The 21,320-nt window shown below is 40.8% G+C and overlaps 1 protein-coding gene across 1 annotated transcript in view; it reads left to right on the top strand.

Annotated features, from left to right (window-relative positions):
* Ube2w (ubiquitin conjugating enzyme E2 W) overlaps window positions 1-21,320 on the top strand; it is a 50,924-nt gene that overhangs the window by 7,527 nt on the left and 22,077 nt on the right. Inside the window, exons 2-3 of the mRNA XM_038347775.2 lie at window positions 10,927-11,018; window positions 14,595-14,697. Coding sequence (XP_038203703.1) covers window positions 10,927-11,018; window positions 14,595-14,697 — 195 coding nt within the window. The remainder of the gene's footprint in view (window positions 1-10,926; window positions 11,019-14,594; window positions 14,698-21,320) is intronic.

Raw genomic sequence — 21,320 nt, forward strand, 5'->3', positions numbered from 1 at the left:
GTTCTGAGTTGCTTGGGAGTTTTAACTGTGATACGCTAGGCCTCCATATTTTCACTCTCTTGCAAGGGCTTTGTTTTGTTCGTCCTTTTGACTTCTGGTCTTTGACTGTCAGTAGGGAAAGCAGATTGTGTCACATGAGGACTCTGTTTCCACATCACAAGGGAGGAGGGCAGAAGGATGGATTCCAGTTAGTGTGTATTCTCAGCCAATTGTCTTCATAATTTGAGATTTGGCCAAGTAAGATTACAAGCCTTCTATGCCAGTTGTAAGAGCCAACTTCTTCCTTTCATTTGAAGTAATGGGCTGGGTGCTAGGTCAGTGGTCAGCTTCTGCCTAGTACAAGACGCTTATTCTGTTTGTAGCTCTGCCCTCTCCAATATTAGTTAATTTTAGAATAATTCAATTGTTATAAAGTGTATATTGCAAGGCTTCTGATATACCCACCGCCATGAATAGTTTCTCATGCTTTCATCAACCCCAAAAGAAACCTGCTTTTTGCAGTGACTCCCGTGTTTCTGGTCCCCCTACTCTCTTTGCAGTTCTTAGGGTTCTGGCTGACTCCATAAGCTTTGCAAGCTTTGAGTTTATCTGTGGTGAATATCTTAGTAGTATTCTCACGGGGGGTGGGGCAAATACTCTATTTTATGGTTTTAAGGCATTTTTTTTATTTAGTAAAAAATTTCCGCCTCCTCCCCGCCTCCCATTTACCCCCTCCCTCCTCCACTCTCCCTCCTTCTCCTGTCCAGAGAGCAGTAAGGGTTCCCTTTGTTTATCCATTTGTCAAGTTGATTTTGTTTCCTGTTTCCATTCATCAGTTGATAATTCAGATTATTTCCGTATTGTGAAAACAGTGCTGCATTTTTTGTGTTCTTGCATATTTTAATTTGTTTCAGATGTATATTGAGGAGTAGAGTTCTAGTTTAACTTTCTAGTCTATAGAAAACTTTTCTTAATGTTCTGTACTCATAACACTTGATATTTCTGACTTCATTTTCTCTCATAAATCATTTATCTTATACCAGCTGGATGCTCTACAGTTCAGTCTAGTTCATATACTGACCAGAGTTAGTCCAGGTCCTTCAAGACGCCCTACTTAGATACTTATGAGCATAGTCTCAGTTACTCCCAAATTCTGTCTGACTAGCCTCCAAACTGAAGAGTCTCAGCTGAACCACTCCCCACACTTTCTGTAATATTCCTGCATTGGCTCATAGTACGCCAAGACAGGGTACACAATTGGTTGTGCAGTATAAGGAATTTTTGACTTTATTTGACTCTTAGCATTTTGGGTACCATTATTACAGACATAAGGGATCACACCTGACTGTGATGGTATTTTTATTTTTTCCTTTTTCCTTTCTTTTTTCTTTTTCTTTCTTCTTTTTGTTTTGTTTTGTTTTGTTTTGAGACAGGATCTCTCTATGTAGTCTGGCCATCCTGGAACTCTACATAGGCCAGGCTGGACTTGAACTCACAGAACTCTCACAGCCCCTGTCTCCAGAGTGCTGCGAGCAAAGGCGTTCATTGGCCGCATACTCAGCAATGATGGTATTTTCAAAGGATACAAATGAAGTGCCAGATGAGTTGATACACAGTGAGATTCCTAAGGGTTCTGAGCTTTGGAGTCTGTTCCTTGGAGTTGGAATGCAGATGAGTTCTTGCACAATCCAGAAGCTCTCCAAACCCAGCTCTTCGACACTTTTCCGCCTTGAGACAGGGTCTCATGCATACCAGCAGAGTGTCAACCTTCTATGTAGTTGAACATGAGCCTGACCTTCCGGTCCTCCTGTCTGTCTCCTGAGCGTATCAGAGTTTGCGGGGATGCTCCCCTTTGTGTAGTGTGGGGTTTGGATGCAGGTTTTCATGTTTGCTGGGCAAGCAGTTAGCAACTGGGCTACATACCTATCCTCTTATGGACTTTCGAGGTTTTGTTAGTGGGGCATGATTGATGTAGTCATTGGTCCTGATGATCATCACCTCTCCCTTTAAGCCTTTTCCTATGGTTTGGGATGATGGTCCCTCAAAGTTCCAACCCTGTAATTTCTTCAGTTGGATTCTTTGTTAATTAGTCTTCCTTCTCAGGATAGCTCGTACCTCCAGTTAACTCTTTATACCATTAACATATAAGAAGATATTTCAGAGATTCCAAGGTTTAGGCATTGTATGCCACACAATTGTAAGACGACCTAATACAGTTGTCCCTTGGTGTCTATTTGGGGATAGGTCCACAATTCAGGCTACCAAAATTCTTGGTTGATCAAATCCTTATGTAAATTGAAATAACATTTTTATATACTGTGTGCAGATTTGTGTGTGTGTAAATGTGCGAGTGTTTTATGAACATGATAGATTAAACTGGCTTCAAACTTTCTGTCTCCCTGACTCAGCTTCCCAGCTGCTGAGACCTATCTCTGTATACTTAAAACCATCTTTTGATTATTTCAGCTTAATACAATATAATGGTATATGACAGTATACTATGTTTTTTCTTGAATAATTACAGAAATATGTTCAGTACAGTTTTAGCCCCTGACCTTCCTTCCCCAAGTCTCACTCTAGCCCAGACTGGCTTTGAACTCGCTGTGTACCGGGCCAGCCAGCTCTCCTGACTCCTCTTTCACCTCCTCACACCTGGCTTCCCCCCAGATGTTTTGGATCTAAAGTTGACTAAATCTGAAGACGTGGAACCTTCTAATATGGAATCCTTGGATACTGAAAGATTATATATACATACATACATATGTATAGTTTTGGGGTTTTTTGGGGTGGGGGGTTGACAGAATTTCTTTGTATAACAGCACTAGCTGTCTTGGAACTTACTTTGTAGACCAGGCTGGCCTTGAACTCACAGAGACTCACCTGTCTCTGCCTCCTGAGTGCTGAAATTTAAAGGTGTATGTCACCATCACCCAGCTTTCATTATGATCTTTAAATTTATATTTATCAATGATTAATGATGTTGAGCATCTTATATTTATTGCCCATTTGGATGATTTCTTTGAAGAAGTATCTGTTCAAATCCATTTTCCATTTAAGAAATTGTCTCAATTGTCAAGTCATAAGAGGATTTATTAAATTATTTACTTATTTTTTTGAGACAGGGTCTTTCTCTGTAGCCCTGGCTGACTGGAACTTGCTGTGTAGACCAAGCTTGCCTAACACTCACAGAGATCTACTTTCCTCTTTTAGAAGTGCTGGTAGCCGGGCAATAGTGGCGCAAGCCTTTAATCCCAGCACTTGGGAGGCAGAGGCAGGCGGATCTTTGTGAGTTCAAGACCAGCCTAGTCTACAAGAGCTAGTTCCAGGACAGGCTCCAAAGCTACAGAGAAACCCTGTCTTGGAAAAAAGGAAAAAAAATAAAGAAGTGCTGGTTGATTAAAACCAGGCAATTTGAGGCTAGTCTGGTCTACAGAGTGGGTTCAGGCCAGTCAAGGATACACAGAGAAATTCTGTCTCGAAAAACCAAAAAAGTAGAACTGCCAGGATAAAAGGCATGGGCCACCACCCTGAACTTTATTTTTAATGGTGTGTGTGTGTGTGTGTGTGTGTGTGTGTGTGTGTGTGTGTGCTGGAGGCCTGAAGAATGCATGTTGGATCCATTGGAGCTGGAGTTACAGGCCTTGTGAGTCACTTGATATGGTACTTAGCACCCAAACCAGAGTCTTTAAGAAGCACTCTTAGCCACTGAGCTGCACTCCAGCCCTGCAAGAGTTTGTGCATGTTCAACACATGTAGACCAGGCTGGCCTTAAACTCACAGGTCAGCCTGCCTCTGCCTCACACGTTCTGGGACTAGAGAGAGTACCACCATCCCTGGCTACATCTGGATTTTCTGAGCACTAGAATTGTAACTCATACATTAGTCTGTGATTAATTTAAAACTCCTTTTGAATATGGTGTACGATGTATGTAGTGTTTAGTGCCAGCTTATTGTCCTTTTGAAATGGAATATGTGCAGATTGAAAGCCCATTGGGTTTGATGGTATCAAGCTGGTAACGGGAGCTGACTGCAGATGAGAATTTATATCATAGCCCTGCTAAAACATTTAATCCTAGCATACGATTACTGAGACTTCATTTGTTTCTCGTCAGGCTTTAGTATAATTAAAAAAAAAGGTACACTGGCATTAGACTTAAAATGCCGCGGGACAAACATCTTAGAGGTCGACTGTTCCAGGTATAAATCTATCTTTTCTTTAAACTGTACCTACATTTTATGAATGACTCCATAAGAATTTTTTTTCAGTTGTGGAAATAAAATACAGAAATTAAGCTTACTTTGTACTAAATTAAGGAAGATTTGTTAGAAAGTTAGGTACTGGACTTTGGAAGAGGGAATGGTGCTGGGTCCTCATTATTGCAGATTCTGTATTTGAATTTACTTACTTGTTTAAATTTGTCTGAAACCCTAAATCAACTCTTTTGCAAATTCATTTGCAAAATGGTGTGTGTTCCCCTGAGCACACACTGAAGGTCAGACGAGGCAGTGTTCTGCTGACTGCAGGCAAGTATCCTTTCTGGGGTCCATTTGGTGCCGTGTTTTGCATTTTTGTGCTTTTTGTTTAAAATTAGCTGCAAGCATAGTACTGAAGTGCTGTTTGGGGTCCCGAGTTCATGGTGCTGTCATGGGCGTCGGATAAGGTTCTCTGAAGCGGGAATTAGAGTGATGTGCTGTGGGTTAACAATGTGTAGTGAATAAGCTACACTGATGTATTTGTTTATGCTGTGTGGGCTGGGGATGAGTATAGGGCCTCATGCATGCTCGGCAAGTGCCCAACTGATGAATTGTATTTTCAGTCCAATAAGGGATCTTTAAAGAGAAACACACAAAAGTGAGGTTTACTTGTGGTTAACTGATGAGAATGTGATGAGAATCATACAGGAAACTGTTCCCTCTATCCTGAGATCTGTGTTCACGGATTCAGTGTTTGCTAAGAAACCGAGTACCGCGAATACTGCAAATTGACTGTTCTTTAGGTTTCAGTCCATCTTTGAGTGGGCAGTGTAAGCCAGATTGAAGCTGGTAAGATCTGCGCTGCTACATCCAAATTCCTTGTTTCTACTTTCTCCAGTAGTTCAGTGACTTTCTCTGGTGTTTGTTGGGTTTGGTTTGGTTTTCCAAGTTGGCCCACACAATTCAAACCAGCTGTTTTCAACTTTGGCCTCATTTTAAGTCAGCTGGGAAATTTACAAGTCCCCAGATTATGATTCAGTTGCCCTGGCATTTGTTTTGGAGTTGCTTTTGGCGCCTTAGGTAATTCTTTTTCTTCTTTTTAAAAAGACTTATTTATTTTCTGTCTTGGTGTTTTGCCTGCTTATACGTCTGTTCCCCAATTGTGTCCATTGCCTGAGAAGTCCAGAAGAGGGCATTGGGTCCCTTGGAACTGGAGTCACGGACAGTTGTCAGCTGTCACATGGATGCTGGGAATGGAACTTCTGGTCCTCTGAAAGAGCAGCCAGTGCTTTTAACCTCTGAGCCATCTCTCCAGCCCCTATTTGTTTGAGGCAGGGTCTTTCTGTGTAGCCCTGGCTGTCCTGGAACATGACTAGGCTGGTTTCAAACTCAGAGACCTGATTGCTTCTGCCTCCTCAGAGTGCTGGATTAAAGGTGTGCACCGTTACCTATATAAGGTATTTATTTTAATTTGGGTTCTTCTTTTTTAAAATTCATGTATATATGTTTGTGTCTGCTATGTGTATGCAGGTGCCTGGGGAGGCCAGAGGAGACTTCAGATCCCTTGGAGCTGGAGTTAAAGGTAGTTGTGAGCTGCCCAACAGGAATGCTAGGTACCAAACTCTGGTCCTCTGGAAAAGTAACCAATCCTAACTGCTAAGCCATGTCTCCAGCTTGTGTAGCTCAGGCTAGCCTAGAACTCACTGTATGGTTGAACCCCCTGATCCTCTTGCCCTTGGGAGGTATCCCAAGGTCTGGAACCGTAAATGTGTACTACCATGCCTGGCCATAAGTTATTTTTAATACTACATTACGTTTTTACCCAGGGTACTGGAAATGGAAGCCAGTTTATCCTTTGACACATTTATGCCTTTGGCTTTCAGTGTGTAGCAGTTTTCTGCTGTTCCTTTTGGGCATGGAGAAGCATTTAACCTCACCCCTGTCTTTGAATAGTCGTAGCATAGGCTGGTCCTCCTGCCGTAGTGAAAGTGAGTGTTGGGCTGACCGTCCACACCATGCTCTGGGCTCTCAGAGAGCTTCAGTCGGCAGACTTCTCACTTTAATGTAGGAAGTGCTAGTTTTAAGAATGGAAACTGTTGGTGCAGGCTCTCCCTCTCCTTAAAGAGGAAAACATAACAATAACTGTTAAAAATTAAGTCTGTAGAAGGTGTACTCAGAATTTAGTGGAGAGAAGTTGGTTCATTTGTGTTGAGTTTTGCTTTATGCTAAAATAAGGTAAAATTATTTCATTGCTTTTGCCAAAAATAATTTTTTAGTATTTAAAATCAGTTCGTTTTTTAAACTTATTTTCCTTTTATTTATTATATTATTTGTACGGGTGTTTGACTGCATGTTTGTCTGTGTACCATATGCGTGTCTGGTGCTGGAAGAGGCCAGAAAGGCCATGGGATCTCCTGGAAGTGGAGTTATAGCCAGTTATGAGCTGCCATGTGGGTGCTGGGAATTGAACCTGGGTCCTCTGGAAGAACAACCAGTGTTCCTAACCGTTGAGCCATCTCTCCAGCCTCTTAAAATCAATTCTTAATACTATGAATTCTTAATAATATGCCTGGGGTTACAACTGGGCCTGGTGGCATGCTCCTCCGTGTAAAGGCATGAAGGCAGTCCAGTGCTCAAGGTCATCCTTGGCTCCGTAACAAGTTCCAGGTCAGCCTGGACTACATGAAAAATTGTCTCAAAAAATGAGAGGCCTGGGGATATGAATATGGCTGTTAGTGTAATGTATTGAGGATTCTTTTTCTCCTCATATCATGTTCTATGGTTTGCTTTCTGCCTTCAATTGTCAGTTAGATGAACTAGGAGAAAACAGTGTTGGTCACCTTGGTAATATTGTTAGTTCTGGGGGTTGAACTCAGGACCTCACTAATAGTAGGTAAACATTCTGCTACTGAGCCACACATACTGCTAGTCTTTCAATCTACACATTTACACTAGCAACCAGTGTTACATGCTTTTTTTTTTTAAAGATAATTTATTTTATGTATGAATACTCTGTTTGCATGTATGGCCTTATGCCACAGAGGGCATCGGATCTCACTATAGATGGTTTGTGAACCATCATGTGGTTGTTGGGAATTGAACTCAGGACCTCCAGAAGAGCAGCTAGGCTCTTATCCATTGAGCTATCGCTTCAGCCCTTGGCTGGATTGGAACTAGCAGTGTAGACCAAACTGGCTTTAGACTCACAGAGATCTGCCTCCCAGTTGCTGAGATTAACATAAGCCACCACACCCAGCTAGTCCTTCATTTTGAATGTCTTCCTTTTTCTTGTTTGTATTTCTCTTTACCTTCAGTGAGAATTTCTACTCTTTTTTTTTAATTTTTTTTGAGAATTTCTACTCTTTAAAATAGTTTCCCAACTATAATAAAAAACAACTATAATAACAAAAAACATCTTTTCAAGGTTTCAATTTGAGATAAAACTTTGAAAGACATAAAGCCTACCTATTCCTTTAATTTGTTCCATTTTTATACACCATACAGAATACTTTGCTTTGTTATTACATACTTGTTGTCAGCTTCCCCCTTTGAAATTACGCAAAGGGGTTTTGTCAGCTTTATTGTATTGTTGCCAGTGTCAACTAAGGACTTACTACTCTGTTCTGGTTTTGTGCTTTAGATTTAACATATGTTGGTACATACAAAAATGAATTAATGTGGGGTTGGAGAGATGGCTTGGTGGTTAAGAGCACTCACTGCTCTTCCAAAGGTTCTGAGTTCAATTCTCAGAATCCACATGGCAGCTCACAACTGTCTGATACCCTCTTCTGGTATACAGATGTGCATGCAGACAAAGGATCTCTATATATGAAATACATAAATAAATCTTTTTAAGAAGTATAAAAGTTCTCTTTAAGAAAAAAGAGCACTAGCTGATCTTTCCGAGGCCCAGAGATTAGATCCAGCACCCGCTCATAGGGGCTTGTAACTGCAGCTTCAGGGAATCCTACAGGTATACACACAGCGACAGATGTAAACATTAATAACAAGTGAATCTTTAGAAACATGAATTAATGTAAAAATGGAGCCACTTTAGAAATGAAAGATCTTTTTAAATTGTGATATAAACTGCATGGTTTGATAGTGGGAATGTTTTTCTTCATGCAGTCTTCAGTTTTCCAAGGAGTATTTTCATGTTAAATACCTCTAAGTTATTGAAGGACCCGACATCCTGCTATGTGAAACAGCAAGAATGTCAAGCTAGTGCCTAAGTACATACATTGAGAAAAGTGATCAGAAACTAAAGAGCAAAGACGTGTTACTGTGATAAAAATGTAGTCTTTTAACACCGTTACACAAGATGTGGTAGATGTAGACCTGCCTGTGCTTTTAGTTTGCTGAAAATGGAGTGTTTGTAATTTCCCCAGACTTCACAAATCAATAGCAGTAAACATGGTGATTTCAAACTCAGAGGAAAATAAGAACGTCAGGCTGTCAGAGTGACTCAGATGGGTCTATGAACCTCACTAAGACCACAGCAATGATTATTGCTAGAAACAGGTACACCTAGTAAGCATGTTGAGGGGGTACAGTGTTAGGCTTCAGAAAGAGTTCTGCCTTTATTTTTGACAACCAATACTTGAAAATCTTAGTATTTATATTTATCGGTTAGTCGACTTTCCTGATTATGCTAGGGCTGCACTTAGTGTTTTCAAATTTGTGTTATCCCTATGAGTTTATGTTTGAATGGGCACGGGGCAGGACTGGTTAGGCCATAGCATCTTTTCTGTTGGTAAAGCCCTCCAGATGGAGGACTTACACAGCACTGCTCCTCAGAATGTGGCCACTGAAGTAAGGCTTCTCTGAGATCCTCCAGGGAGGGTCCCCTTATTTGGAGCTCTTTCTTTCTCTCCCTCTCCCATTCCCTCTAACTTGCCCTCTGTCCCTCTTTGGCGCCCCCTTCCCCCTTCAAGGTAGTATTTCACTATGTCATCCAGGCTGACTGCAAATTTCTAATCCTGCCTCAGGTTCCTGAGCTCTGAAATGGAGTGTGTCACTACACTAGATAGACTGAGAGACCATTTTTTTAAACTTTTTTCCCCCACAAGATAGCGTGGGACACAGTTCGCACAAGCAGCACATGGACACACACAACACACGGAACCGCTCCGTGACAGAATGACACGGGATTCGAACTCGGGAACACATGCACTCACTCACGCGAGCGCCTTAAACGCTGAGCCACCGCCCGGCTCGCTTGAGAGACCATTTTTAAAGCAGAAAATTCATTCGAATTATAAACAGATATTCTTTTTTTTTTTCCCCTCAAAGAATTAGCTATTAGGGACTGGGGAATGGCTCAGCTGGGAAGAGCATTTGTTGCTCTTGGAGAGGACCTGTTTCAGTTCCCAGTACCAACATGATGGTTCACAAGCATCTCTGACTGCAGGGCCAGGATACTGGATGCCCTCTTCTGACTTCCGAGGGTACCGGGCATGCACGATGATATGGTATACATACATATATGTAGGCAAAAATTTATACACATGAAATAAAACAATAAAAACAAAAATCAAAGAATTAGAAATTAAGCGATGGCTCAGTGAGTAAATCGCAAAGCCTTGACAACCTGAGTTCCATCTCCGGAACCCACATGGTAGGAGAAATGACTCCCTCAAGTTGTCCTCTGACTGCCACATGTGTGCACTCACACAGACACTTATATGAGCAGTGTGGGGCTGGAGAGATGGCTCAGTAGTTTGTGTGCTTGCTGATCTTCCAGAGGACCAGAGTTAGGGGTCCAGCTCAAATAAAATAATAATAAAACATGATTTGAAAGGATCTTTATAATCTTGCATACAATTTTAATAGCATTAGTTGGTTTTTGTAGTGCTGAGGATTAAGCACAGAGCCTTTCAGGCCATTGAGTACTCTCGCCATACACTGACAGTTCTGTGGCTTCTGTTCAGTCCTTGTACACCAGAAAGGCATGTCTGTTGGTGACAAGGGGAAGCGGTGAGGTTGTACACGCAAAAAGTGCAAAACATAAAGCCATTTAGAGTCTGGTCTACAAAATGTTATCCCAGTGTCCAGTGAGAACTGTGACCCGGCCATTGAAAGAGTGACTCGTGTTCAGGTGGCCCTGCTTAGAAGATGATTACAGAATTAGGTTAGGAGTTGACTTTAAATTGTTTTTTTTTTTTTTTTTTTTTTTTTTTTTGGTTTTTCGAGACAGGGTTTCCCTGTAGTTTCTAGAGCCTGTCTTGGAACTAGCTCTTGTAGACCAGGCTGGCCTCGAACTCAGAGATCCGCCTGCCTCTGCCTCCCAAGTGCTGGGATTAAAGGCGTGCGCCACCGCCGCCCGGCTAAATTGTTTTTTAGAAGGCTTTTGTGTAAGAAGGTACTTTCATAATTTCCCGGGAAAGCTTCTCTATCGCCATAGTTACAGGGCACTGGGGTTATTTGAAAGCGGCAAAGGAAGCATTCTGAGTAGTAGCTCTTTAGCCCGCTGCTGAAGTTCTGTACCCCCAGTGAAGAAGGGGCTGTATCATGGGTACCCACTGCCCTTCAGAACTGCTTACAGCAGCATTGTGGGATTGGGACTCCGACACTGGCCATGAATTGTAGGGCAGACCATAGTTTAAGAATTAAATATAGAAGTTATGTAGAGATTCAAGATTTTTTTTTTTTGTAAAAAAAGAAGTTCAAGCACTGAAAAGAAATTTAATAACCAATTTTAGACTGTGTAGAGGAAAGATGATAAAAGTATAAAATACTATTGATATTTTCTAGAAACGACTACAAAAAGAACTGTTGGCTTTGCAGAATGACCCACCTCCTGGGATGACGTTAAATGAAAAGAGCGTTCAGAACTCGATCACACAGTGAGTATTTGAGGATTAAAGGTCTTCTTACTTACACTGTATAACTATGCACTCATTTTTTAAAAACTTATTTTCATATTTCATTGTATTCTGTTATGCCACTAAGTACATATAATAAAGAGATCTTATTCCATGTATTTATATAAATATTCATTTTTAACCTTACTGTGTCATCATAGGCTTACTGTTGTGTAATTTATAAAGCTTTCTTTTTTCTTAAAAGAATCCTTGTGTGTTTTTCATGTTCCTTATTATCTATCTATTTATTTATTATTTCTGCTGTGGCTCAGGCTAGCCGTAGTCTCTGGACTGCTGGTCTTATAGGCAGGTGTGAGCCACTTTTTATGTGCCGAGCCTGTGCTCTCCCTTCAGACTGCAGCACACCATGCTTCAGACATAGCCAGTAAAACACCCCTGCTGTGCTGCTGCAGAACAAAGATACCAAGAGGGCTTCCTGGGACAAACCATACTCTTTAAAGTATCTCTGGTTGTAAGACTGAGTTGAAAACTGTACTTGTCAACATTAGAGAAGGATGACACATTAAAATGCTATCACTTTATTGTTTGTAGTTAGTTTGTAAGGTAGAAATTTTGTATAGTCATAATTCATAATTATCTTTGAAAATTCTGTAGAAGACCTTTTTTGGCTGGGTGCAGTGGTACCTCTAGTCCTCAGGAGGCTGAGGTAGGAGGATCAGCCCGTGAGTTCAGGATCACTCTGGACAACCTGGTGAGATCTCTGCCTAAAGAATAAGTCATGCCCCAAATAAAAACAACATTTGTATGCTGCTTGTCTTAGTCCACAAAACCCAGCTTCCTCTGGAATGGAATAGATAGCAATTTCTTTTATTAGAAGCCAGAATATGTATAAAATATCAAATTCAAACCATTCATTTTTAAAGAGTAATAGTTACAGAAATTCAAGAGTTGAGACTCACTGGAGAAAGGCCTGTTTACTTCTACATTACATTCTTACTCTGAGACCTCTTGCTTATGATTAGATACTAGCTGATGGTTCAATATTATGATTGGGGCTGGTGAGCTGGTTCAGATGCTAAAGGTGTTTGCTGTACAAGCCTGGTAGTCTGAGTTTGGTCTCCAGAACTCATGTGAAGGTGAAGGTGAGAACCAGCTCCACAAAGTTGTCCCCTGACCATCACCCCATACCATGGCTGCATACCCATAACCACACGTAGTGCACATGCACAATAACTATTAATAAAGCTGAAAAATGTGTAATTTAAATGTACCTATAATAAGGATAGAGAAATGGCTCAGTTGTTAAGAGCTCTGGCTGCTCTTCCAAAGGTCCTGAGTTCAATTCTCAGCAACCACATGGTGGCTCACAACCATCTATAAGTGAGATCTGGTGCCTTCTTGTGTGCAGGCAGAACACTGTATAAATAATAAAAAAATAAATCTTTTTAAAATGTACTACTGCAAAATAAAATAATAAGAATAAAATATTCCCCCAAAATGTAACAGTGGCTTATTCCCGAATTTTTTATTTTGTTGTTGTTGTTACTATTTTGGCTTTTCAAGTCAGGATTTCTCTATGAAACAGTCCAGCTGTTCTGGAACTCACTCTGTTTACCAGACTGGCCTCAAACTCACAGAGATCCTCTGTCTCTGCCTCTCAAGTCCTGGGATTAAAGGCGTGAGCAACCACTGCCCGGCATTATTTTTTAAATTTAGTAAGAATATATTGCTTTTTAAAATAGTAAAGATTAAAAATGTATCACCCACAATATTAGAAATCATGCCATTGACCTATTTGATGCAGATGTTGCATGACTAATGATGTTTGCTTTGCAGTTATTTAAAGACTCTGCTCTGCGTGTCGTGTGTAAATTGGGTTTGTCAGTCCTCAGATTTGTTACATAAAGAAAATGAAGGTGCACAGTCAGCTCTCTCTTTGGATTATCACTCTTGGGAGTAGAGATGTGGGTGGGTGGGAGAAAATGAATTTTGAAGCTGAGAATGACGTATTCTTTTTTGTTTTGTTTTTGTTTTTAATGAGAGAGGGAAGAAGAGAGGGAGGGGCAGGATATCGAGCCCAGGTCTATTTAACACGCTTTGCAAGGACCCTGCCACTGAACTGTGTACCCCCACGGGTGCTTTGTGTTGTATTGAATTTACTGTGGACTAGCTCTAACGGTAGAAATGCACTAGGTTTTCTACATATGTAGGGTCATTTCGCTCTCTGAACAGTATCCTGTGGTACTCAGCATGCATCCTGAAAATGAATTTTCATATTTTAAGGGTTTCTGTACTTTAGTAGATTTCTTTCACAGACTAAGCCCAGACCATGTTGTTATTTTATACATTCCTAGTTCCATACTATATAAGACATGAGTAGACCCTTACCATAGTATTCCCTGTTTTCCTGGGTGGGTGGGTGATACTGGCTGGCAGTACTGGGCATCAAACCCAGTATCTCTTGATCACGATGCACAAGTGCTTTACTGCTGAGATGTTTCCTCAACTCAGTTTTCTTATATTTAAGATAACATTTTTGTGCCCGAGAAAGCATGAGGTTAAAGAATTTGGCCAGCTACAATTACATGTGACAGCTATAATTAAAGAATCATTTTTACTGACTTTGGTTCAAGTCTAACTTCTCCCCTATTGTCTTTGCCATTTTTACCTTCTATTTTCTCTTCTAAAGACTAGCGATAGTTACAGGATATCCGTACAAACGTTTATGTTCTTGATGGTTACACATGAAAAACACGCTTACAATAGATGTCACAGATCTGTATTGCTTTATTAAAACGTTGAAAGTGAGCGAGCAAGGAATGGCGCAGAGAGCATTGCAGTTAATGAGCTTGATGTTGTCTAGAACAGTTTAGTTAGTTACTGTAGGAAGAAAATAAGATGGTGTGGTCTAAAAGGAAGGACACAATATAGACTCTGGTATTAGCCCGTGGAAGTGGGGGTTTATTTGTAGTTTGCTTCAGACCCAGGTTACAAGCTCTGACCTTGACCTAATTTCTTTAATCCCAAGTGTCACCAAAGGCTAGGGAAGAGTGTTGAAAACCTACTCTGGAGTTGGGGAGAGAGCTCAGCAGTTCAGAGGGCTGTTGCTCTCACAGTTCCCTAGTTTATGTCCCAGCATTCATGTCACTGGTGACTCACAAGGGGATCCGTTGCCCTGGGCTCCATGGGCACTAGCACACATGCAGCACACCCACACGGGTCAACCAGAAACAAGAGCTAGCCTGGGTAGGTGGTGAAGCAGAAGGGAGTCATCAGTTACCAGATTCAAACCCTGGAGCCCATACAGAGGTGGAAGGAAAGGATCACTTCCACAGAGCTGTCTTCTGTCTTCTACATGTATGCTGTGGTTGTGCATGTCCCCCCATACAATAATAAGTTTATTCAAACACATAATATACACAACAATAATGAATTAAAAAAGAAGCGCAGTGTGAGAGTTGTTGGGTAAAGTGCACATGCACACGGGTTATTCTGGCCTATTGCCTGGCATCCCAGTGACCTCTAGTTTTCCCTTTACCCCAATCCTTTTTAAGTTTTAAATTTGTTCCCTTTCTGTTTGTCTTTTTCCTGTCCTAGGTGGATCGTAGACATGGAAGGTGCACCAGGTACCTTATATGAAGGAGAAAAGTTTCAACTTCTGTTTAAGTTTAGTAGTCGATATCCTTTTGACTCTCCTCAGGTAACTGCCTTGCATGTAACATTTTATTGTACTTTTGGTTTATAGCAAAAACGCTAAATTGGTTATTTTTCCCTGGTGAAAGCCTGTATCAGAGACTGTAAATGTAATGTAAATATGTAGATAGATTTGTTTTGCATTGTTTTATTTGAAGGCAGGGTTTTGTGAAGGGTTTGGTGGCAGAGGCTTCGCTGCTGTTCTTCTAGGAACTTGAGGCTGTTTATCATGCACGGGTTTCAGGAGCAGTGGGGACAGACTAGCATTTCTAGGCACCGCAGGCACTCTCTCATCGGGTGTGATGCTGCTGAAGATACAAAGTCTCTTTGAGAAGGCCTGTGTCTTTGGTTTTCCACTGATGTGTTCTTTCTGCAGCCTTCTGGAAGGCTAAATACATGAAGTCAATTTGAAATCTGATCATTAGAGTTTGAGGCAAACACAGTTTAGTTAAGGGCTGGGCAGTGGTGGCGCATGCCTTTAATTCCTAGCACTCGGGAGGGAGAGGCAAGCAGATCTCTTGTGTGTTTGAGTCCGCCCTGGTCTGCAGCTTGAGTTCCAGGACAGCCAGGATTTCACAGAGAAAAATACTTAGACAAGGAATAATGGTGGTAGTGGTATTTAAAAAAAACAAAACAAGAACAACTTTGGTTGTGTGTGTGTGTGTATTAGTATTTTGCTTGTATGTGTGTCTGTGCACTCTGTGTCTGATGCCCTTGGAGGTCAGAAGAAGGTGTTGGATCGCTAGAAACTGGAGTCACAGGTGGCCGTGAGCAGCCATGTGGGTACTAAGAAGAAAACTTGGGTTCTCTGCAGGAGCAAGTACTTTTAACAGCTCCGCTTTCTCCAGCCCATGGACTGTTTGGAAGAGGCATTTAACTAGTAAATAATTAATTGGAGGTTAGAGCAAAGAAATTCTGGGATGATGTCCAGGATTCTGACTTGTAAGATGATGAGTTACTAGAATTACTTCTTACTCACAGAATTAAACACAGGATTTCACACTTTAAGCTTGAAGTTTGAGATGTGTTGCCAATGTAGCACTGCAGGCCTCTGTTACTGCTAATGAGGGCTTCTGGAAAATGAACTCAGTACCTAAATTCTACTGGTATGTGATTAAAATGTGCTATTTTGAGAAAAGTCATATTTCATTGTTACTTTGAACATAATATGTAGTGTGGAGCTGCGGGCCGGCTTCCCACCGCCCGGCTCCCAACCACCGGCTAGTTTATACCCCGAAATAATTACACGGAAACTGTATTCTTTTAAATACTGCCTGGCCCATTATTTTCTGCCTCTTACTCACATCTTGACTAACCCATATCTAATAATCTGTGTAACACCACGAATGGTGTCTTACCGGGAAAGATTCAGCATGTCTGACCTGATGGCTGGCTTCATTGCATCTGGTTGTAGAGGCAGGGCAATTGTCTGAGCCATCTACCTCACTTCCTTCTTCCTGTTCTGTCTACTCCACCCACCTATTTTCTAACCTATTAGGCCAAGCAGTTTTCTTTATTAATTAACCAGTGAAATAAACAGATGGATAGAAGACCCACCTACATCAATAATATTCTGAATATAGTAGATTAAATCTTTTTCTGGCCATAAGAGACAATAGGGAATTAGTTATTGCATTGTGCTATAAAGAGAATTGTTTAAAGAAGTAGGGTTAGCTAGATGTTGACCCCTTGAATTATGAAGTTGGTATATGAGCAGGAAGCTGTTAAGACTTGAGGCTCCTTTTACCCTTTTTATGTAACTTTAAGGGGAAGGGATTCTGCTGTTAAAATTTCTAGGCATTCTGGTAAGCATCCGCTGACTGATCAGCAGCACAACCATCTCCCTTCTCACCAGGAATTTGTCTTTAAGTTGTGGTATTCTTTGTCTTAGTGCCTTCAGCTCTTTCTGCCTTACTTCCAAATATCTGATATGGCACTCAGATGCATTCAGCTCAGGGAGACTCTAAAAAGCACACACACACACACACAAACACATTATATATTATATGTAATTAAAATATATTTTAATAGGAAAACCATATTTTTATAAACATAAAATCACATCAAGCAGGGCGGTGGTGGCACATACCTTTAATCCCATCACTCAGGAGACAGAAGCAGGTGAATCTATGAGCTTGAGTCCATTCTGGTTTACAGAGTTCCAGAACATTCAGGGCTACACAGAGAAACACTGTCTCAAAAAAAAAAATCAAAAAGCATTCTGTAGATTCTGTTCTTAATCTTTTATTAAAAATCAAATATCAAACTTAAATATTTTCATTTATTTCTTTACTTATTTCTTTAATTTTTCAACAGCCTTAGCTGTCCTTGAACTTGTTTCCTAAGTCAAACTGGTCTGGAACTCACATAGATCTGCCTGCCTCTGCCTCCCAAGTGCTGGGATTAAAGGCGTGCACTATCATGCCTAGTTCAACATTTATAATAAATTGTCATCTTCAGATTTCTTTTATTCACTTATTCCTCTTCTTTCTACTCCTTTGATTTAAATAACTTGGGACTTATTAATCAGCGCTATCTTATTCTTTGATGTTAAGATACATTAAACACCCAGCTCAGCACTGCTGTGGGTACACACATTTCTAAGATTTCATAAGTCTTTTGGATACCATTTTCTTTTCAAGACAGGGTTTCTCTATATAGCCCTTTCCTGTCTTGGAATCGCTCTGTAGACCAGGCTGGCCTCAAACTCATAGAGATCCTCCTGAGTACTAGGATAAAGGTTACACCACCACGCCAGGTTGATAGCTCAGATTTAATACATCTAAACTTAACCCTTTCCGGTAATGAGATAGAAAAATAAGCTTTTCTTTATTTTGGGATTCTGTTTTCTGTAGTGATGAGCTACGGGCTGGCCTGCTTTTCATCCCACCTGGCTCCCGCATAGCTAGCTTAGCCCCAGAAATAACAACACACAAATTGTATTCTTTTAAGCACTGCCTGGCCCATTAGCTCTAGCCTTTTACTGGCTAACTCTCACATCTTAATAAACCCATATTTAGTAATCTGTGTAGCACCACGAGGTGGTGGTTTACCGGGAAGATTCTAGCCTGCATCCATCTCAGAGAGGAGAGTCATGGCAACTGCTTCATGGCGGTTGCCTCACTTCCCTTCTTCCCAGCATTCTCCTGTTCTCATTACATCATTTCTACTTCCTGTCTGGTTTTCCCGCCTATACTTTCTGCCTAGCCAGTCAGCGTTTTATTTAAAACATGATTGACAGATTACAGACAATTCTCCCGCATCAGTTTTCCTTCTGCTTTGTTTGTGTCCTTTTCACTTGTTCCTGTACAGCTTTTCAAAGCCTTCTGCAGTCTGTGAGTCTGCCCATTTCTTTCTTATCTTGCTGTGTAGACTGCAGCACAATGTCTTATCTTTCAGCTGGATTGTTTCAATAGGTTATTGTTTTAATAGTTTCTGCTTCTTATACTATATACTTTTCCTCAGCACTGTTGGATTTCTCTGTAGGCATATTCATGATCTCACTGAACGTTTTAACAGTTCTCTTTGCAATGCTGGGAATCAAACCTTGCACTTGCTGCATTTCTCCTACCCCTACTCTACATACATACGCACACGTAAGTACAGCACCCACCTGTATTTTTCCCTTCCTTAGTAAAATCTGTGGATGATTATTTCCTTGGCTATCAAGTTCTTGTATAGACTTGTTAAAACTTAACCATTTTTTTGCAGTTTACCTCCCTGCGTTCTACTGTATGATAATGTTTGTATATCATATTTTATAAATTAATTTTTATCCTGATTTTATCATCTAATAACTCTTAATATAGTGGTTATGAGATATAGATTCAGTTTTTTTTAAGTGAAGAAATTGACGCTTCTAGGAAAGATCTTATTAATGGTTTGATGACTAGTTACATCAATCAGGAGTGAAAACCAAGTTACTTCTCTCCCTCTGCCATCCTGTATGTGGAATCTGAAAGGCCTTAGGATAGTTATTTCCATTCTTTTGGAATGCTAGCATTCCTTTTTAACTTATTTTGTAATGCACCCATGTTGTAGAAGTTGTATATTCTAATTTATATTGATTAGGAAAATGACAACTCTTCCAAGGGCAAGAATTTTTTTAATTATTAAAATTATTTTATTAATCATATCTTTATGGCTTTGAAGCAAGTGCAGTAGGTTCAATAATGCAGATTTATGTACATATAAATTATAGGGTTTTTCAATAACTGAACCTTTTTAGATATCCCATTGTTCTGGGAAAGTGGTAGAAACGTTCCTTTGAATTCAGTTCCCCAAATGATGTGGGATTCCCTCTGTATGCTGTAAATATGTTTTATTGCCATTGGTTAATAAAGAAGCCGCTTTCAGCCAATGGCTTAACGGAATATAGCCAGGCTGGAAAAGATATATAGAGAGAGTAGGTGGAGTCAGAGAGATGCCATGTAGCCGATGCAGGAGCCAGGTGCTAGATGGAAACTTACCAGTAGGCCACAACCATGCGGTGATACACAGATTAATTGAAATGGGTTAATTTAAGATATAAGAGTTATCCAGGAGTATGCCTAAGCTAATAGGCCAAGCAGTATTTTAATTAATACAGTTTCTGTGTGTTTATTTCGGGTTTGGGTGGTCGGGAACAAACAAGCAGTTTCCGCCAACACCCAATTACCAGGTGTTTTGAGGAAACAGCAGCATTGACAGTTGTTAGATAACAGTTTTCAATCTTCCTATGGAATAAACAATATTGAATGTGTGACTTCTAAGAAAAATAGAATTTGATGAGTGTCCTGAAGTAGACCAGCGTCGTCGCGAAATGACCACTACCACATCGTGACATATCCAGATCACTCCATGCCTGTGCAACTTCTGTCTGCTTCCTCTTGTTCCTGATTAGTTTCGCACATTATATGCCATTTACTATGAAAAATCCACTTGCCTAAATAGTGGTGTTTGGCTTGAACATTTGTTTTAAAGCTTAAAAAAACCCAAAAAACCAGTAAGTATTTTTCAGTTACTACAGGGACAGACACGAGGCCCATTCCATAATCATTTCCACTAATGTGCAGTTAGTGCCGGTCGTATAGGAATGCCTTTCTGTGTGAACACTGTTTGTCTATGCTACGTTCCAGGGAGATGACTGCTGAGTTCAGTCTGTCTTGAGCGTTTATACTGTGCCAGCACTTTATACTGAGAAATAGAAGAGAATGTAGAGACTAGAAAGACAATAGGCTTCCTTTAAAGGGCTTCAATTTGCTCATTAGTTGAATAGGTCGGCATTTACTTGTCTGTTGGAACTGAGTATGTAACATGAAATCAGACCTTTTTGGCTCAGATCGCAGTTTCCATGGGGTGGTGTATGCCTGTAACACTAGCACTCAGGAGGTCGAATACTACTTGAGCAAAAAGTTCTAGATGAACCTGGGCAACAAAACAAGACCATGTATCAAAAAAGCAAAGCAAAAAGCTGGGAAGATGGTTTTGTAAGTAGAGTGTTCTGTGCAGATATAAGGACCTGATTTTAGTCCCCAGCACCAGGTGAAAGCCAGGAGTGGCAGTGCCCACTGTGGTCATAGCACTGGGGAGGCAGAGGCAGGACAGTCCCTGTTGACCAGATAGTTCTGCTGAATCAGGAAGTGCCAAGTTCAGTGAGATACCCTTTCTTAACAAACAAATGAAAGTTGAGAGTGATTGAGGAAAACACATATTTCTATACATAACACATAAACACATATACAAACACAATTTTTAATTTAGAAAAAGGAAAACAAGCATACGAATTTCATGAGAGTAACAAAAAAGCCCTTTTTATGTAGAGTTTGCATTCTTTTGCGAAGACACATAATAAATAAAGTAGTGCAGGAGAGGAGTGGGGCAAGGGCGTGCTCAGTAGTAGAACTCCAGTTGCCCAAAAAGTAAGGCTAACAGTTGACATCTGGGTCTCGGGAACCTAAAAAGCAATTTTACAGCAGAGCACACAGTTCATGAAGACAGCTCACCAGACTGCAAGAAGATGCTTGTACACGGTACCTTTGACAGAATATAGTAGAGATATAGAAAGAACTCAAGCTATACACTAAGAAGTTAGAGCATTCAATCAGATGACCAGTAAAGATTGGGAAAAGTGATCAATTCTTCCAACCCTTAGAGAAATGCAAATCAGAACTACACTGAGAGTCCATCTCACCCAGTCAGTTGTCATTCATCAAGGAAACAAATAACAGATGCTTGTGAGGACATGGACAGGAGAGAGCCATTGTGAGAACTCAGACTTTTGCTCTGAGATGGGAGGTTTTGAGTAGGGTTATGGAGTCAACAGGTGGCAATTGGGAGACCAGAGAGACTGTTGAGTGCGTCAGGCCAGGGGTGGTTGACCTGCAGCAGCAGCTCCTAGTGGAGGTTGTAGAGGGGAGCACAGTTCGCACCTGGTTTAGAGGGTAGATCAGCAGACAGGAGGGGCTGCTAGGTTGATAGGTGTTTGAATAAAGGCATCAAAACTCCATGAAGGGCAATGAATTGCTTTGAAACAAAATGGGAAGCAGTAGCTGGTGTAGAATGGACCAGAGAGGCAGGGAAGAACCTCCTTGAACTGGTAGGACTAGTCTTGAGAGGACTTACGGGGAAAGTACGGAGCAGGGCATGAAC

Source organism: Arvicola amphibius, chromosome 11, assembly GCF_903992535.2.
Source record: "Arvicola amphibius chromosome 11, mArvAmp1.2, whole genome shotgun sequence".
Classification (NCBI taxonomy): Eukaryota; Metazoa; Chordata; class Mammalia; order Rodentia; family Cricetidae; genus Arvicola; species Arvicola amphibius.